General features: G+C 46.7%; 1 protein-coding gene across 1 annotated transcript in view; it reads right to left on the reverse strand.

Moving 5' to 3' along the window:
• Positions 1–15,422, reverse strand: part of LOC138511482 (complement component C6-like) — a 504,666-nt gene that overhangs the window by 425,414 nt on the left and 63,830 nt on the right. The window contains exon 2 of the mRNA XM_069627197.1: positions 472–639. Coding sequence (XP_069483298.1) covers positions 472–617 — 146 coding nt within the window. The 5' untranslated portion in view covers positions 618–639. The remainder of the gene's footprint in view (positions 1–471; positions 640–15,422) is intronic.

The following is a 15,422-nucleotide window of genomic DNA, read 5'->3' on the forward strand; positions in this document are numbered from 1 at the left end:
AGCCTGGGGGAACCGCTGCATATACAATACATACATCCAAATGAACACACTCCCATCCCTTTCTACCTAAATCTTAAAGTTTATCTCACCTACATTTTGTGTTGAGAAGCGGCCTTCTTTTTGTACCTCCACTGCCTCCGTCTCTACCTCGTGAGTACTCTGTTCTGTGTCCTTCTCCACAGACTACGTTCTGGCCAACCCCATGCGGGGGCAAAATATGCCAATCTTTCAGGCCATGTACCAGTGCCATAACACAACTATACAACTATGGTGGTGATTGGTGTAGTATAATCGCTCAATAACATAGCATAGCAAGAGTATTTCTGCTTTACTGCTGCAAGTTGCGAGCACATTTCTGATCATTCAGAATGAATCTGTACAATATGAATAAAGACAGCACCTTTTCAAAGATCTGCATCATTTCTATTCTGCAAAAATCCCGCCCAACTCCCAATAACCATGTCGACTCACCTGCTTCTAATCTGCGTTCCATAATTGCAGGTTTTTGAACAGCTGGACCAGGGACTCCAGGCGTAAAGGTCACAAAAACAGGATTCACTTTTTGCGATGAAGGTGCTGAACAGAGCCCAAAACAAGAATAGTGTGAATTGAGCCATAGGGCAACTGTGAAGATTCCCCCTGGAGAAAAAAAAGATGAATACTACAGTTAGGCTCACCATGTTGTTTAAAGTAATGTGAAAACATTGCAGGGCTGTGCACGTCACTTCTAAGATCATGGCTATGTGAGTAATACACAATCTGAATAATGATGTCTTTTTTAATCTCTGGGCCCAACAAACCAAAAAAAGACCGATTTATGTATGAAAGTACATAAAAGTGAGTTTGAGTCTGACTGTGTCTTGCACTCACCATCACCGGTGTTTGTGTTATGCAATAATATAAAATCTTGTATGGCACTAAGAGCCGGGAGACGTTAAAGCAGTGCTAAAAAAAATAACTGAGGTGATTCAGCCAGAAGGTATAGCCAACTTGTAGTTGTGGATGTTTTTACCTATGCATCCAAGCCCTACCATAAAACTGTGCATTACTGGCATTGAAAACATCATGATGGCCAGAACTCCCCAGAGAGTGCACAGGGAAAACATGAAGAATAGGCTGCCACCCATTTTTGCCTATGTTGTGAGCACAGGAGGGCACTGCCTAAAACCACCATTGGGCTACACACACAGTAGCCTGAAACCATTGGGAATGGCAATGCTGATTGCCAAAAGCAACCCAGAATTGTGGGGAATTCATTTTATTAATGTCAAAACGGATGCAATACTTGTGCTCACCACTATCAGAAAGCCGGCGTTTTAAAACCACCAGAATTTTGTGTAAAACTGAACAAATTAACCCAAACCAGGCCAAGGAAAGACTTGCTAGGAGGTGGATACAATGTAAAACTATATTCTGAAATGACTTGAAGGAAGTAATTATTTAATGTATATATAAAAAAAATAGCTGGGGATGTCAGCAGCTTAAGTGAATTTGGGGGTAAAGCCACTAAAATTGAAATGTTTAGAATAAAAGAGTGACCTACTTGTGAGTGTCACATAGGTTGCAATTGTTTAAATGTCATAGTTTTGAACTTAGAATCAGTGTCCTAGCTGCATGTGTAAAAATTGTAAGTTTGGGTTGAATGTAGAAAAATGGGAACTAAAGTGACATTTAGCTGAATTCTGCCTGACAACTACCCCCGACAGGAGTTGAACTGGCTCAACAACTCTTCCCAGGCATGGCTGCATCCTGCTGCCCCTGCCAAAAGGAGATGACACCTCTCTGATTGAATTAGGGGAGTGGCACCTGGGGACTACAGGAAACTGAACAAAGCCCTGTCCTGGACTCAGGCAAATGTTATATTGGGGGGGCCGTAAAGTGGCTTCCTCTTGGGAGAAACTGGGAGGGGCAGTGCCTGTGAGGGCAAGCTGAGCTTGGGGGAAGTGGACAAACCAGAAACTCCACCATGTGCTTGGGGGAAACCACACCCCTTTGGGCCAGAGCATCATTTTAAAAAAAGATGGATAATTCATAGTACGGACTTGTCAGAATTATATAAGTAATATCATTATTCTTGTGATTTTTCTGTGCACGTTTTAAGAGGTGTTAGGACCCTGTGGTGCATTCTGGGGGGTTGCTAGCGGAAAATAGGGTCTTACTCCAAATGTCTGCATGTTAAAAATCTGATACTTCATCAATTAATGTCCATACTCCTTGCGCACATTTGTGTAATTTTTGGTAAATGTCCGATATTGGTAAACTGACCAAAAAGCGCAAAATGTTGTCATTTCTGAATCCCAGCTCGCAGGAACATGGGGCTTGAACAGAGACCTGTCTTAATTCATCTGTAATATGTACATGTAATGTCAACCACTTGTGTATCTGGGAAATATGTATTTGAATCAAATATAGATTTGTGGGCAAATTGACCAGTGGCGGATCCTCTGACCCATAAACAGACCTCATCATGATGACAATCCATTTCCTTCCCCCAATCATGGGAGAGGGGAGAATTGGGCCAATGACAAGTAGAGAGGGGCAGGCTCAGTTATGCCACGCACACACCCACTTTCTAAACACATAAAAGCAGGCAGTGCAGGACAGGTAGAGACATTCACTTTCCACTTTCTTGCGGGACGCTTTGCCGGGAGACTTCAGACTTCACATCCAGAGATCCAGACTCCAAAATCCATCAATCTCCAGAACCTGTAGCAGAAATTAACTCCAGAATTTGTAGCAGAGAGGCCTGAATCCACAAGCTGAATCCTCTTCAGCAGGCCTCAAAACCAACCAAACTATTCACGAGCTGGGTGAGCTGTTTGAATTTTTTTGCCAAGAACTTTTGCAAGAACCTGTAGCAGTATCCAGAAAGCAGTGCTGTATCCGGAACCAGAGAGAACCACAAACCAGACCGTTGTGAGCAGAACCGGTGCTTAACAGACCCAGAGAGCAGAGCTGACCCAGATAGCCGGGACTTCAGAACCACCCGCCCGAAGTCCCGTCCAACCTGACCAGACCTTGACGGCTTATTTCAAAAATATAGTGTGAGTACTCACTGTGCCAAAACCAATCTCTTAGTTTAAAATAATCTAATCCAAACTATTTTAGCCTATTAGAACTGCCTCCTAGAATCGTGTCATTCTGTCATCTTTAAAACTGAAAACTGTCATCTGTCATTCTGAGCTTTAAAATTTCAAATCCGAAAAACTACCTTGACTAAATCGGCCGTATCTCCGGAACCGTTTGTGCTAGGAGCAACTGTCATCCTAAAGCTAAGATTCTAGGCTTTCCAACGAACCTAAAACTGACTTGCTACTCCTTATAGGGCCTCCGTAATTACGCTCGACGCACGCGATTAAATTTGCCGCGATTTGACATTTTGCACAATTTCAGCCACGTGTAAAAATCAGCAGCTCCTTGCTTTCCTTTGCTAAAAATTTGTTTTAACCTGCTAGTTACTCATAGAGCATTGCATATTTTTCACTTAATTGCAACCACATCAAAGTATCTTGCCTGTGTTAAAACTCATACCTGTTTTCCTCTAAGCTTGCTAGGGGGGAACTGAATTATATTTGATTGCATTCCTGAGAACTGTGTGTCTTCTTTCCATCTCCTTATATTGCATAAAGGGGGGGAGTGAATTGTCAAGGAAAAGTGATTACATTGGGCCTCATTCCGAGTATGGTGGTAAGGTATAGCGGCCACCGGTAACGAGACCGGTGGCGGTGATCCCTTACCGCCATACTCCGAGTTCCCTTTGCGCCCTCGCCCTTAACGCCTGCTTTGAGCAGGTGTTAAAGTCGAGGGCGCAAAGGGGCCTCCAAGCCAATAACGGTGACCGTAATGAACGGTCACCGTTATTTGCATCTTCCCCATTCCCATTGAGCCCTATGGGGGCACATTTGGGAATGGGTAAGAGCATTGGTGAATGGTGAATTACCGCCCGCCAACCTTGGAATGGGGCGGTAATTCCGCCATCCACCAAGGCGCTGCCGGTCCGGGTACGGCGTCAACCAAGGCGTTAATAGCGCCATTGGTTAGCGCCGTACTCGGAATGAGGCCCATTGTCTTTTGTTGAAGCCATATCAAGTTATTTTCTGTACTGCATTTCATTCATCATTGCGTTTCCTTGAACCATATAAAGCATTCTTTCCCACCTCATTCTTCTGTTCCTATTCATAAGTAACCAAGAACTGTGCTACTGTAGGATTACCTCTTGCTGATTACTGCTCATATTCACAAGTGTACTATCCATTATCAATTTATTTATAGAAGTGTGATATATATATATATATATATATATATATATATATATTGTTTAATTTTTCAAATAAACCTTTTAAATTTGCAAAACAAGCCTACTTCTTGGCTCAGTGGGGTCAAGGGGGATTCTAAGAGAGGGGTGTTATACAAGGGTTCATCATCCAGATTATAACTTGCCATAAAAATACATAAATAAGGGCTTCCCTTGGGCATCCCAGACAGGGCACTGACTTAGTGGGATTGCTTGATTGGAGTCACTTACAGAGTGGGGGCTCAGAGCCGGGCTATTCTGGGTTAGATTTACCACTTGTGCAGCTTAATACAGTGTGCCAACTGACCAGATACACATATCCGGTTAGATCAGCACGCTGTTTTACACTGTGAAAGCACCCCTCAAAGGAACGCTCTAAGGAAACGGTCTGTTTTGCAAAATAAAATAAAAACTTCTGTAAGTCATGAAGGAACTCAAATTCCAGAATGACGACACTGGTAGACATCAAAATAGCCAGAGACCACTTCTTACATAAGCTATTTGTGAGAGGTGAATGGATTGAGCAGGGCCAGGATGCGTGGTTGCAGGCAATCACGCAACAGGTCACTGCAACTGGGTTAGATAACTGGAGAGATCAGGGTCCCTTACATGTGGCTCTGAGTGAACTATACATGGCCCCTAAAGCTAAAGATGAACACGACAAGATGGTTAGGATAGCGGCATATTTGTATCTATATATGGGAGCCATGCAGGACAAATGTGCTGAAGGCCAAGATCTGGCAAATAGGCAACAGATCGCGTTAGAGAAGGCCCAATCTGACCTGGTCTCTTCTGAGCACAGGATGCACAGAAGCCAGGAGTCAGAAAATGAGAACAGACAGTATCTCATTAAAATCAAAGAGGACATGTGTATCCTGCAACAGGAAAAGTCTGACCAGGATACCAGATTTCTGTCCTTGCAGAAGGAGTACCAAGAAGGTTTGGACTCCCTACTGCAGAGCCAGAAAAAGCTGGAGCAACAATTAGATTTCAATAGGGCATGTGCTGAGCAGGTAGTCACCCTGCAAAGCCACCTAGATAGGGAAAAGGCAGAGAGCAATAAACTGATCCTGAAAGTCCTGAATACCCAGGCAGAGATTGATCAGGAGTGCCAGAAAGCTGGTGCCCTTCAAAGGCAAAGGGACGACCTGGCGGCACAGATGCAGACTCTTAGTCAGGAAAGGGACACCTTAGGCCAGGAAGTCTGCCATTTAAAAAGAAAAACTGAAGAAAATCACTTGGCCCTCCAGGGGCTGGGTGACCTCCAAAAAGAGCATCAGAACCTGTTAGAGCACACCAGGAGGGTGGAAGAGGCTCTGGCAAGAAAGGAGCAGGCCAGTAGGGATGGGACTCAGGAGGTAACCCTCCTGCAGCAAATAATGGCCCAGTACTCCAGGACCAATCAGGAGGCACAGAGAGAGAATGAGGCTCCCTGCCAGCACAATGATAGGCTCCAGCAACAGGTAGCAATGCAGGAGAGACTGATAGAGTCTAGTAAGGCCTTAACTGAGGAACTGAAAGTTCAGGCTCTTGCATTGCAACAGGGAGCAGGGGCTGATAGAGATGAGGTTCGCTGGGAAAGGGAAACGCCTGAGCATAACCTCAGGAGCCCTAGTACCAGAGGCCTTCATCTCTCCCAGTCCCTGGACTCTGCCACCCCCATATCCCCTGGCGCACATGAGCACAGGGCCATAGGGATGACAGATTACTATCCAGCCGAAAGGATGGGGCTCATAGGCCAGTACCACCCAGGAATGGATGGACGGGCATCCGGGTATGGGCACCTAAGTACAGTGCAATTTAGTGGGGAACCCCAGGAGAGTAAAACCTCTGCCCAGTTAGGTCAGTGGGGGGGTACCCATTAAAACCTGGTAGCAAGGAGGGATCTGAAGACTCCTCTGAGTGTCACAGGACACAGGAGACCAGGTCCCCACATTCTGCCAGCTATTCCCAGGCTCGCAGAATCCGGGAAAACCTGGAAGATCAGACGGGCACCTCTGGGAGCAGTGCTTCTGAATCAGAGATGAATGGACCAGGGTTACCCGAACCAAAAAGGCCAATAAGGTGAAAAGGGCCTTGCTTAAGGATCCCTTAAAACAGATTAAGGCAATCAGGAGTGTTATCACGCCTTATAATAAGAACGCCAAGTATTCTGTTTGGGAACACTTGGAGCTCTATGAGCAAATGATGGAGACTTTCCATTTGAAGGACAGCAGTAGCTGCATCCAGTACGTCAAATGGACATTCTCCCCAGAATACTCCAGTTTCTTTGCAGGGCTGGAGGACCAAAATCATTCAAGATGGTCCGCATATAGGGCGGCCATCTTGAAACATTTTTCTGTTCATAGAAATCCCCAAGAGGCTCGCAAGGCAGCCTACAATTTGCAATGAGGGGAGGATCAGGCCCCACAAGAATTTGTGCAAGAATTGAAGCGTGCCTTTGCGCAGACCACCAAAAGGTTGCGCACAGACAGCAAAGAGTTTGTCAATACATTTTTCCATGCCTTGCCCAAATACATCATGACCCAGCTAGTGAGAGATTTTCACGAGAAGAGGTCACTAGACTGGGTCATTGAACAGGCTACCCGGATCTATGAGGTGCAGAAGCCCATAGAAAATAATAATAATGCACAGAAAAAACCCAAAACCAACAGCACACCTGCTGCTGCCAAGGTGGCAGAGGTAAAGGTTGCCCCCGTTTTAGATTTGGAGATGGGGGGCCTAAAAACCTGCCTGCACCAAATAACTCTAACACCAGAAGGCCCTCGGGCCAGTCACAGACAGGGAGTCAAGGAGGTAGTCCCACAAATGGGGTCCCTCGCTCCCCTAATTATGTAAGTCCCCGCTACAAGGGAAACCGACCCATCCTGGGTTATGTGTGGACTCCTCCAGCCCAAGGGGGGGGGAAACGGCCAAGCACCTGACCCAGGGAATTTCCCTCCTAACTTCCCCCAGGAGGGCAGAAATTCACCAAACCCTGGGCAGAATTTTTTCCTCAGGTATCCACCCAACTTCCAGCCCCAAAACCATCCATCCTTCTTTCCCCAATTCCCTGAGCCCAGACAACCTAATCCGGGAGAGGGGAGGCCAAGGGTGGAGGGCTACCCAAATCTTCCCAACCCGGGGTATTACCGGAGAAGGGATAGCTAACCTTCCCGGGATCAGCGCAGGGGAGAAAACAGAGCCCCGTATCAGCCTGAGCGGGTTTCACAACTTGAGCGCCAGGTCCAAAATATGGCACGGGATCTGGGTCACATACTGAGGGCTCAACAGAACCCTGAGATGAGCATGCCACCTCCTACCCCTGAAAGTCTGCCACCCAAGGAGCAGAGAGGAGGTAGGAGAAACAAAGGACCCAAACAGACCCACTTTGTGGAGGAGGTACAGGTCTTCCAATTTGAGGGACGGGGATCCTCAGAGGACGCTGGGAAAAGGATCTTCTCCTTCAGAGATGGGGGAACTCCTCCCAAGGAAAAATGGGTCCCAAGAGATTCCAATCCAGACTGGGTAGATGTGGAGATTGAGCTGTCGCCGCCCATCATCCTGTCCCAGAACCAACAAAACCAAACTTCCCCGGTTCAAACCCATCCTGGTGACTGTCACCAAAAAGGCACGGGCGGCCCAGAACCGGTACCAGGGGAACCTAAAACCGAATCAACAGACTGGGTAGATGTGGGGATTGAGCTGTCGCCGCCCATCATTCTATCCCAGAACCAACAATACCAAAATCCCACGGATCAAACCCATCCTGATGACTGCCTCCAAAATGGAGGGGGCGGTTCAGAACCCAAAACCATTTCCAGTTGCCAACTTTTTCTTTCAGATTCCCCAGGCTCTCCACAGAATTCTGCCCAAATCTCTTCGCTAGCAATGTCCAAAACCAGAAAATTAGCCCACCAGTTTTCCAAAAATGTGCATTATCTGTGCCCCCTTGAGGAGAAGGAGGGAAGATACTATGCCCCGGTACAAGTACAGGGGCAGGGTACAATTTTGGCACTGGTGGACACTGGATCCCAAGCTACCCTTCTGTCCAAAAGGGCCTTTGATGAACTAAATGCAGGAAGGGGGGAGAATTACCGTATTCCTCTCAACTCTCATCCTGGACAACTGCAGAACTTTGACGGGAAGGAAATTCCCGTCGAGGGGACGGCAGATTTGGACATTAAAATTGGGCGTCACAGGTTGAAACACCCGGTCATAGTAGTGACTCCAGAGGGCACCCCTTGTTTACTAGGGAACGACCTCCTGAGAAGGTTGTCACCCCTACTAGATTGTGTAAACAAGGTCCTCTGGACCCAGACTAGTCGACCAATAAAATTAAAACAGAGTGTCAACCATGTTAGTTTAAATGGCACCTGCCACATGGTTGAACAAAAATCTGACCAAGTAGAATTTCACTTCCAGAACAACCAAATTCCAGAAGTGACAGTAATAGCAGTAGGACAACAGACTGGTGGTGGGGGGCCCTCTCTATTTCTGAAAATCAACCTTCCTTCCAGTTTAAGGTGGTATTCCACACTGGAAGGAAACACTCTGAAATTCTTTACCAATCCACATTCAGACACTCCCACTCCTATAGTCCAGAAAGATGTGAAATCAGCTCAGAGCCTGGCTGATATTCAGCAAATTGGAGATCAGTTGTTCATCCCTGTTCAGTTAAATGATGGGAAGGACTCTGTTATCGCTCGCGTGTGTGAGCAACGGTAAGAGCTTCATCAGCGAAGCCATGTTCTGCCACCTCCCAAAAGATCCAGCCATTCCCACATTCAAACTGATAGATAAATGGGAAATGGACCTGGAAGCACCCAATTCCAAACATCTCCTGCCAAGCAGGTGTATGCTCAAAATCTCCATTGGCAACAAGAGCATAGTCCATAATTGTTGGGTCGTGCAAGACGTCACTGCCGCCTTTTACTTAGGCAGTGACATTCTCAATCGCTTTGCCATTAGTTTGGACCTAATAAACTTCAAAGCTTGGTCCCGATTAGCGGATAATCCCATGGGCTTTGATGATTCAGAAAAAGCATTTAGGTCAGCTCAATTGATACCTTATGCAGTTGAAATTCAGATTAAAGAGGAAGTCACCATCCCAGAAAGGACTCAACAATTCTCCCTGGAAGTGAAAGTTAAAAGAGGGCAAAAATTGAAAAACCCTGATGCTTATATTCATCTAAATGCTTCTCTCCAACAGCAAGGGCTAGGGGTAAACCCAACACCATTAGTCAACATAGAACATGACACCATTCCAATAGAGGTGGATAACAGCGACTTACAGAGTATTACTCTAGCCGCAGGCACCTTCATTGGAATGGCGGTTGATGACCGACATTTCTCCATTGATTTAGGAAATGAACTGTTAGGACAAATCCCCAAGAACTGTTTTGACAGTGACAGTGATGACAATACAACACCAGACAGGACTTTCACCCGGCATGGGGGGAACTTCCTGGTGTACACTTCTTGCCCTTATGGTAAGGAAGATGTGACTTGTGACTTCAGGAGGGATGAGGTGATGTTCCAGGTCCATGAGGGCTGCCTTTCCCACCTGAAGCCTCCAGTCCAAATCAGCACTCTGACCAGGGACTTCTCCACCCAGCTGGAGGAGGCCGCTGAGATAGCAAAACCAGAAGTCTTTCCAGGCTTCAGGCAGATGGTGGAAGAAAGAGTCAACCTAGCTGATGCCTGCGTGACTCTGGAACAGAAGCAAAAGTTGAAACAAGTTTTCTTGGATTTCCAAGATCTCTTTGCGGTAGACTCATATGACTGTGGTCGCACCGACATCCACACCACAACAATTCCCACGGACCCTGGAATGACTCCAGTGTTTGTGAAGCAATATCGTTTGCCTCTCGCATCCATGGAGTCCCTTACTGAAATAATTAAGAACCTTGAGTCCCAGGGAATAATCCGTCCAGTACACAGCACCTTCAATAATCCGGTGCTGGGAGTATTGAAGCCAAACGGCCAGGTGAGACTCTGCGCCGACCTTACGGAGCTCAACAAACGGGTCCATATTTCCCGATGGCCTCTGCCCTACATTGACCAAGGGGTGGCCCAGATTCAGGGGTCACAGGTATTCACAGCAATAGACCTGACCAATGGATACTGGACCGTGCCTGTCAGTAGGGAGGACCAATACAAACTGGCATTTACCTTTGGGGGCCAGCAGTACACATGGACCCGGACTCCCTTCGGATACCTCAACTCCGGCAATGAATTCAACATTTTCCTACATAAGGCCATGCCCGACCTGGGTGCGAGGGGTAACCTGGCTTATGTAGATGATGTCCTCATCAAAAGTTCATCTGTGCAGGAACACATAGCAGAGATCCCTTATGTTCTGACACAGTTGAGGGCCGCCGGAGCAAAACTTTCCTTTCAGAAACAGTGGTGTAGAACCCGTGTTAATTTCTTGGGGCATGAGATTACTCCTCAGGGTCTCTGTCCCCAGGAAAAGAAAGTGGAAGCAATACAGAAACTGAAGGATCCCACAACTCTGCGGGAACTAAGGAGCCTCCTTGGACTGACTAATTACAGCAGAAAGTTCATTGAGGGCTACGCAGAGATCACTAGACCCCTGATTCATCTCTTGAAGGGGGGGGTCAAGTGGGAATGGGGTCCAGAACAATCCGAGGCAGTAGGACAACTCAAGAGAAGCCTCTCACAAGCGCCTTGCCTAGCTTACCCTGTCAGAAACAAGGAGTTCTTCCTGGGGACAGGGTTCTCTAATACGTGCTTGACGGCAGTATTATACCAAAAGCATGACAAGGTCAATAAAGTAATCTCCTATGCGAGCAAAACTTTATCCTCTGTGGAGGAAAAATTCAACGATTGTGAGAAGGCACTCCTGGCAACGGTGTGGGCATTGAAGAATTACCGCCCGTTTATCCAGGGGGAACACATCATAGTGGAGACTCCACACCAGCCTCTGCAATATCTCCATAGTGACAGAATCCGGGCCGGAAATGTGAGTAATTCCCGAATTACTTCCTGGATTCTGTCAATGCAAGACTTTCCTGTGGAGGTCAGATATGGCCAGTGCAGGACAGGTATGGACATTCACTTTCCACTTTCTTGTGGGACGCTTTGCCGGGAGACTTCAGACTTCACATCCTGGATTCTGTCAATGCAAGACTTTCCTGTGGAGGTCAGATATGGCCAAAACAAGAAGAGTCCCCTCGCGCAAGGTCTGGCTGACTTGCATGATTGTGCCAGAGAAAACTGTCTCGAGGACGAAAGTCTAAAAATCAAGGACAACATGGAGGCATACCTTAATTCCCCACACAAAGTCTTTGAAGAAGACAAGTGTGAGGGAATGCCCACTGTCTATGTGGATGGATGCTCTTACCATGTTGACAACAACGGGGAAAAAGAACTCGTGGCCGGTGTAGGGAACGCATGGGTGAATGAGTCCCCAGAACCCTCCGCTGGATACAAAATTGGTCCCCGAAGTAGTCAGGTGGCAGAATTGATGGCTGTGCATCAAGCCATCCTCACTGCTGTCCAACATCAACTCCACGAACTGGTCATAATCACAGATTCGGATTATGTACGGAACAGGTTTGTGGAGCACCTGGTTAATTGGAAAACCAGAGGCATGTTATGTGCTAATAACAAACCTTTGAAACATGGGAAGTTAATTCAAAACATTGATGATCTGGTCACCTCGAATGGGATGACCATCTACTGGAAAAAGATCAAGGGTCATTCCAAAGTAGAGGGACCAGACAAAACTGGAAATGACTTAGCTGATCAGCTGGCCAAAACCGGGGCCATTCAAGGGGAGCTAATAGAAATAGAGTCCCTGTTGGGGGAAATCCAGGTCACTGCTATCACTAGGTCCCAGACAAATGCTCACAATGATCTTTCAACTGCCCAATGGAGTAACGAGACCCCTGATGCTGATTTAATTACAGCTCAGAAGGGGGATCCAATCATTGGTAAGTTTTACCAACACCTTGAGGACCCTGAGAACTTTCCCCTGACGGATACCGATTACATTGGGAAAGAGGACCTTAAGAGTGTTGATGAAATGTCCAAAAATGTTCCGAATCCAAGACGGTTTGTTGGTAAAGAAATCCCAAGCTGGCCATGATCAGTGGGTGGTTCCTACTTCATTCCGAAGCCTGATGTTAAGTCACGCCCATGATGCGGCCACCGCCGGTCATAGGGGGTTTCATACAACACTTGAAATCTTAAGAGAGGTTGCATACTGGCCACACATGGGGCAGGACCTCGACCAATACTTGAAGGGGTGTCTTGTGTGTGCACAATTTCAGCCAGCATCCCTCACACACTGTGCGCCTCTCCAAAGGAGGGGGATGACACTGCCATGGTCAGATTTGCAAATCGACTTTGTAGGCCCTGTAATTCGCTCGTCTAGAGGAAACAAGTACATGTTGACCGTTACATGCTTGTTTACCAAGTGGATGGAATGGCTCCTGGCCCCAAACTGCAAGGCAGAAACAGCAGCTGCCCTGATGATTAACCACATCTTTTCCCGTTTTGGTCTACCTCAAAGGATTGAGTCAGACAGAGGTAGCCATTTCACCAGCGAGGTAATGACAAAGATGTGGGAGATATTGGGGGTCAAAAGGAAGTTACATATTGTTCACCGGCCAGCTTCCTCTGGGGCAGTCGAACGCTACAACCGAACCATTGTGAACATCTTAAAAAAGTTTGTGGCAGATTCTGGGCCAAGTTGGGATATCCGACTACCTCTGGTCCTAATGGCCATCAGATCTACCCCTTCATCTGCAACTAAAATGTCACCATTTGAGTTGATGACCGGACGCAAGAGGGTGCTTCCCCAGCATTTGCTCTACAGGACCCAAGAGCAGAAGTTGATAAATGCCTCCACAACTCATGAGTATGTGGAGAATTTAAGGAAACACCTTCAACATGCTTTTGCCTATGCTCAGCGGAATCTAGAAAGATCAGCTGATAGCTTGAAAAACCACTACGACCTGAAAACCACCAGGAAAGTATACGAGGTGGGAGACCGGGTCTATCTAAACAATTTCCAAAGGAACCAGGCCAAACAACGAAAATGTTTGCCTACATGGAAGGGACCCTTTGAAATTATAGACAAGATCTCCCCTGTTGCCTACAAAATCCGCATCCCCAAAGGTAATTTGGCGGAAGGGGAAGATAAGTGGGCCCATGTTAATCAGCTGAAGTGTTGCCATCCCAGGCACACTCTGCAGCAACTGGAGGAGTCCTCTGCAATACCAGAGGGGACCGCTCCAGATTAATTCAGTTCCCATCCTAAAATATCCCACATATAGGCCCTCATTACAACTCAGGCGTTAAGGGTTTAACGGCGCCGTCGGCGCCATTAACCCTTAACGCCTGATTACAAGTGTCCCTTTGCGGGTTGGTGTTTAACGCCTGCTTTTAGCAGGCGTTAAAAATCCAACCCGCAAATGGACTTTGGAGCTAATTATGGCACCGTAATTTACGGTGCCGTAATTAGTGCCTTCCCCATTCCCATTATGCCCTATGGGGGCAAAAATGGGAATGGGGAAGGGCAAATGGTGAATGGGGAATTACCGCCCCACTCACCTTGGAATGGGGCGGTAATTCCGCCATCCACCATGGCGGAATCGTAACCTTAGCGGCATGGACCATGGTGCTAATAGCACCATGGTCCTCCGCCAAGGTTGTAATGAGGGCCATAGTCTCTAAAATATTATGATTGTAAAAAAAAAAAATGTTTCATGATGATATCTTGTTTTTTAAAATAAGAATGCTATGATCTATTCTCGTGATTATAAAATGTATATGTCGCCCCACTATATCAATAGTGGTGGAAAAATGTCTACGAATAGGTATTGCCGCTTTTGCTTTATCATCCTAGGAGAGATGAAACCACGGGGACTGACCAAGGAGGCGACCTGGGGACCGGGAGCGAAGATCCGAGGGGCCCGGGGTACCGCCCAATCCTCCCATCAGGACCAGCAAGGAGAACTGATTGATCGAATGGAGGGAGGAAAAGATGCTGAACTGTGCCATCTACGGAATTGGAAGAAGATGAGGCGAACATCCCAGATCTTGCAAGTTCCATCAGTGAAAGTTCAGAATGGCCAACGCAAGAGGGGGGGCTTGTGGGGTGTTTTTACCCATGCATCCAAGCCCTACCATAAAACTGTGCATTACTGGCATTGAAAACATCATGATGGCCAGAACTCCCCAGAGAGTGCACAGGGAAAACATGAAGAATAGGCTGCCACCCATTTTTGCCTATGTTGTGAGCACAGGAGGGCACTGCCTAAAACCACCATTGGGCTACACACACAGTAGCCTGAAACCATTGGGAATGGCAATGCTGATTGCCAAAAGCAACCCAGAATTGTGGGGAATTCATTTTATTAATGTCAAAACGGATGCAATACTGGTGCTCACCACTATCAGAAAGCCGGCGTTTTAAAACCACCAGAATTTTGTGTAAAACTGAACAAATTAACCCAAACCAGGCCAAGGAAAGACTTGCTAAGAGGTGGATACAATGTAAAACTATATTCTGAAATGACTTGAAGGAAGTAATTATTTAATGTATATATAAAAAAAATAGCTGGGGATGTCAGCAGCTTAAGTGAATTTGGGGGTAAAGCCGCTAAAATCGAAATGTTTAGAATAAAAGAGTGACCTACTTGTGAGTGTCACATAGGTTGCAATTGTTTAAATGTCATAGTTTTGAACTTAGAATCAGTGTCCTAGCTGCATGTGTAAAAATTGTAAGTTTGGGTTGAATGTAGAAAAATGGGAACTAAAGTGACATTTAGCTGAATTCTGCCTGACAACTACCCCCGACAGGAGTTGAACTGGCTCAACAACTCTTCCCAGGCATGGCTGCATCCTGCTGCCCCTGCCAAAAGGAGATGTCACCTCTCTGATTGAATTAGGGGAGTTGCACCTGGGGACTACAGGAAACTGAACAAAGCCCTGTCCTGGACTCAGGCAAATATTATATTGGGGGGGCGTAAAGTGGCTTCCTCTTGGGAGAAACTGGGCGGGGCAGTGCCTGTGAGGGCAAGCTGAGCTTGGGGGAAGTGGACAAACCAGAAACTCCACCATGTGCTTGGGGGAAACCACACCCCTTTGGGCCAGAGCATCATTTTAAAAAAAG

This window comes from Ambystoma mexicanum, chromosome 6p, assembly GCF_040938575.1.
Source record: "Ambystoma mexicanum isolate Mex_15411 chromosome 6p, UKY_AmexF1_1, whole genome shotgun sequence".
Taxonomy (NCBI): Eukaryota; Metazoa; Chordata; class Amphibia; order Caudata; family Ambystomatidae; genus Ambystoma; species Ambystoma mexicanum.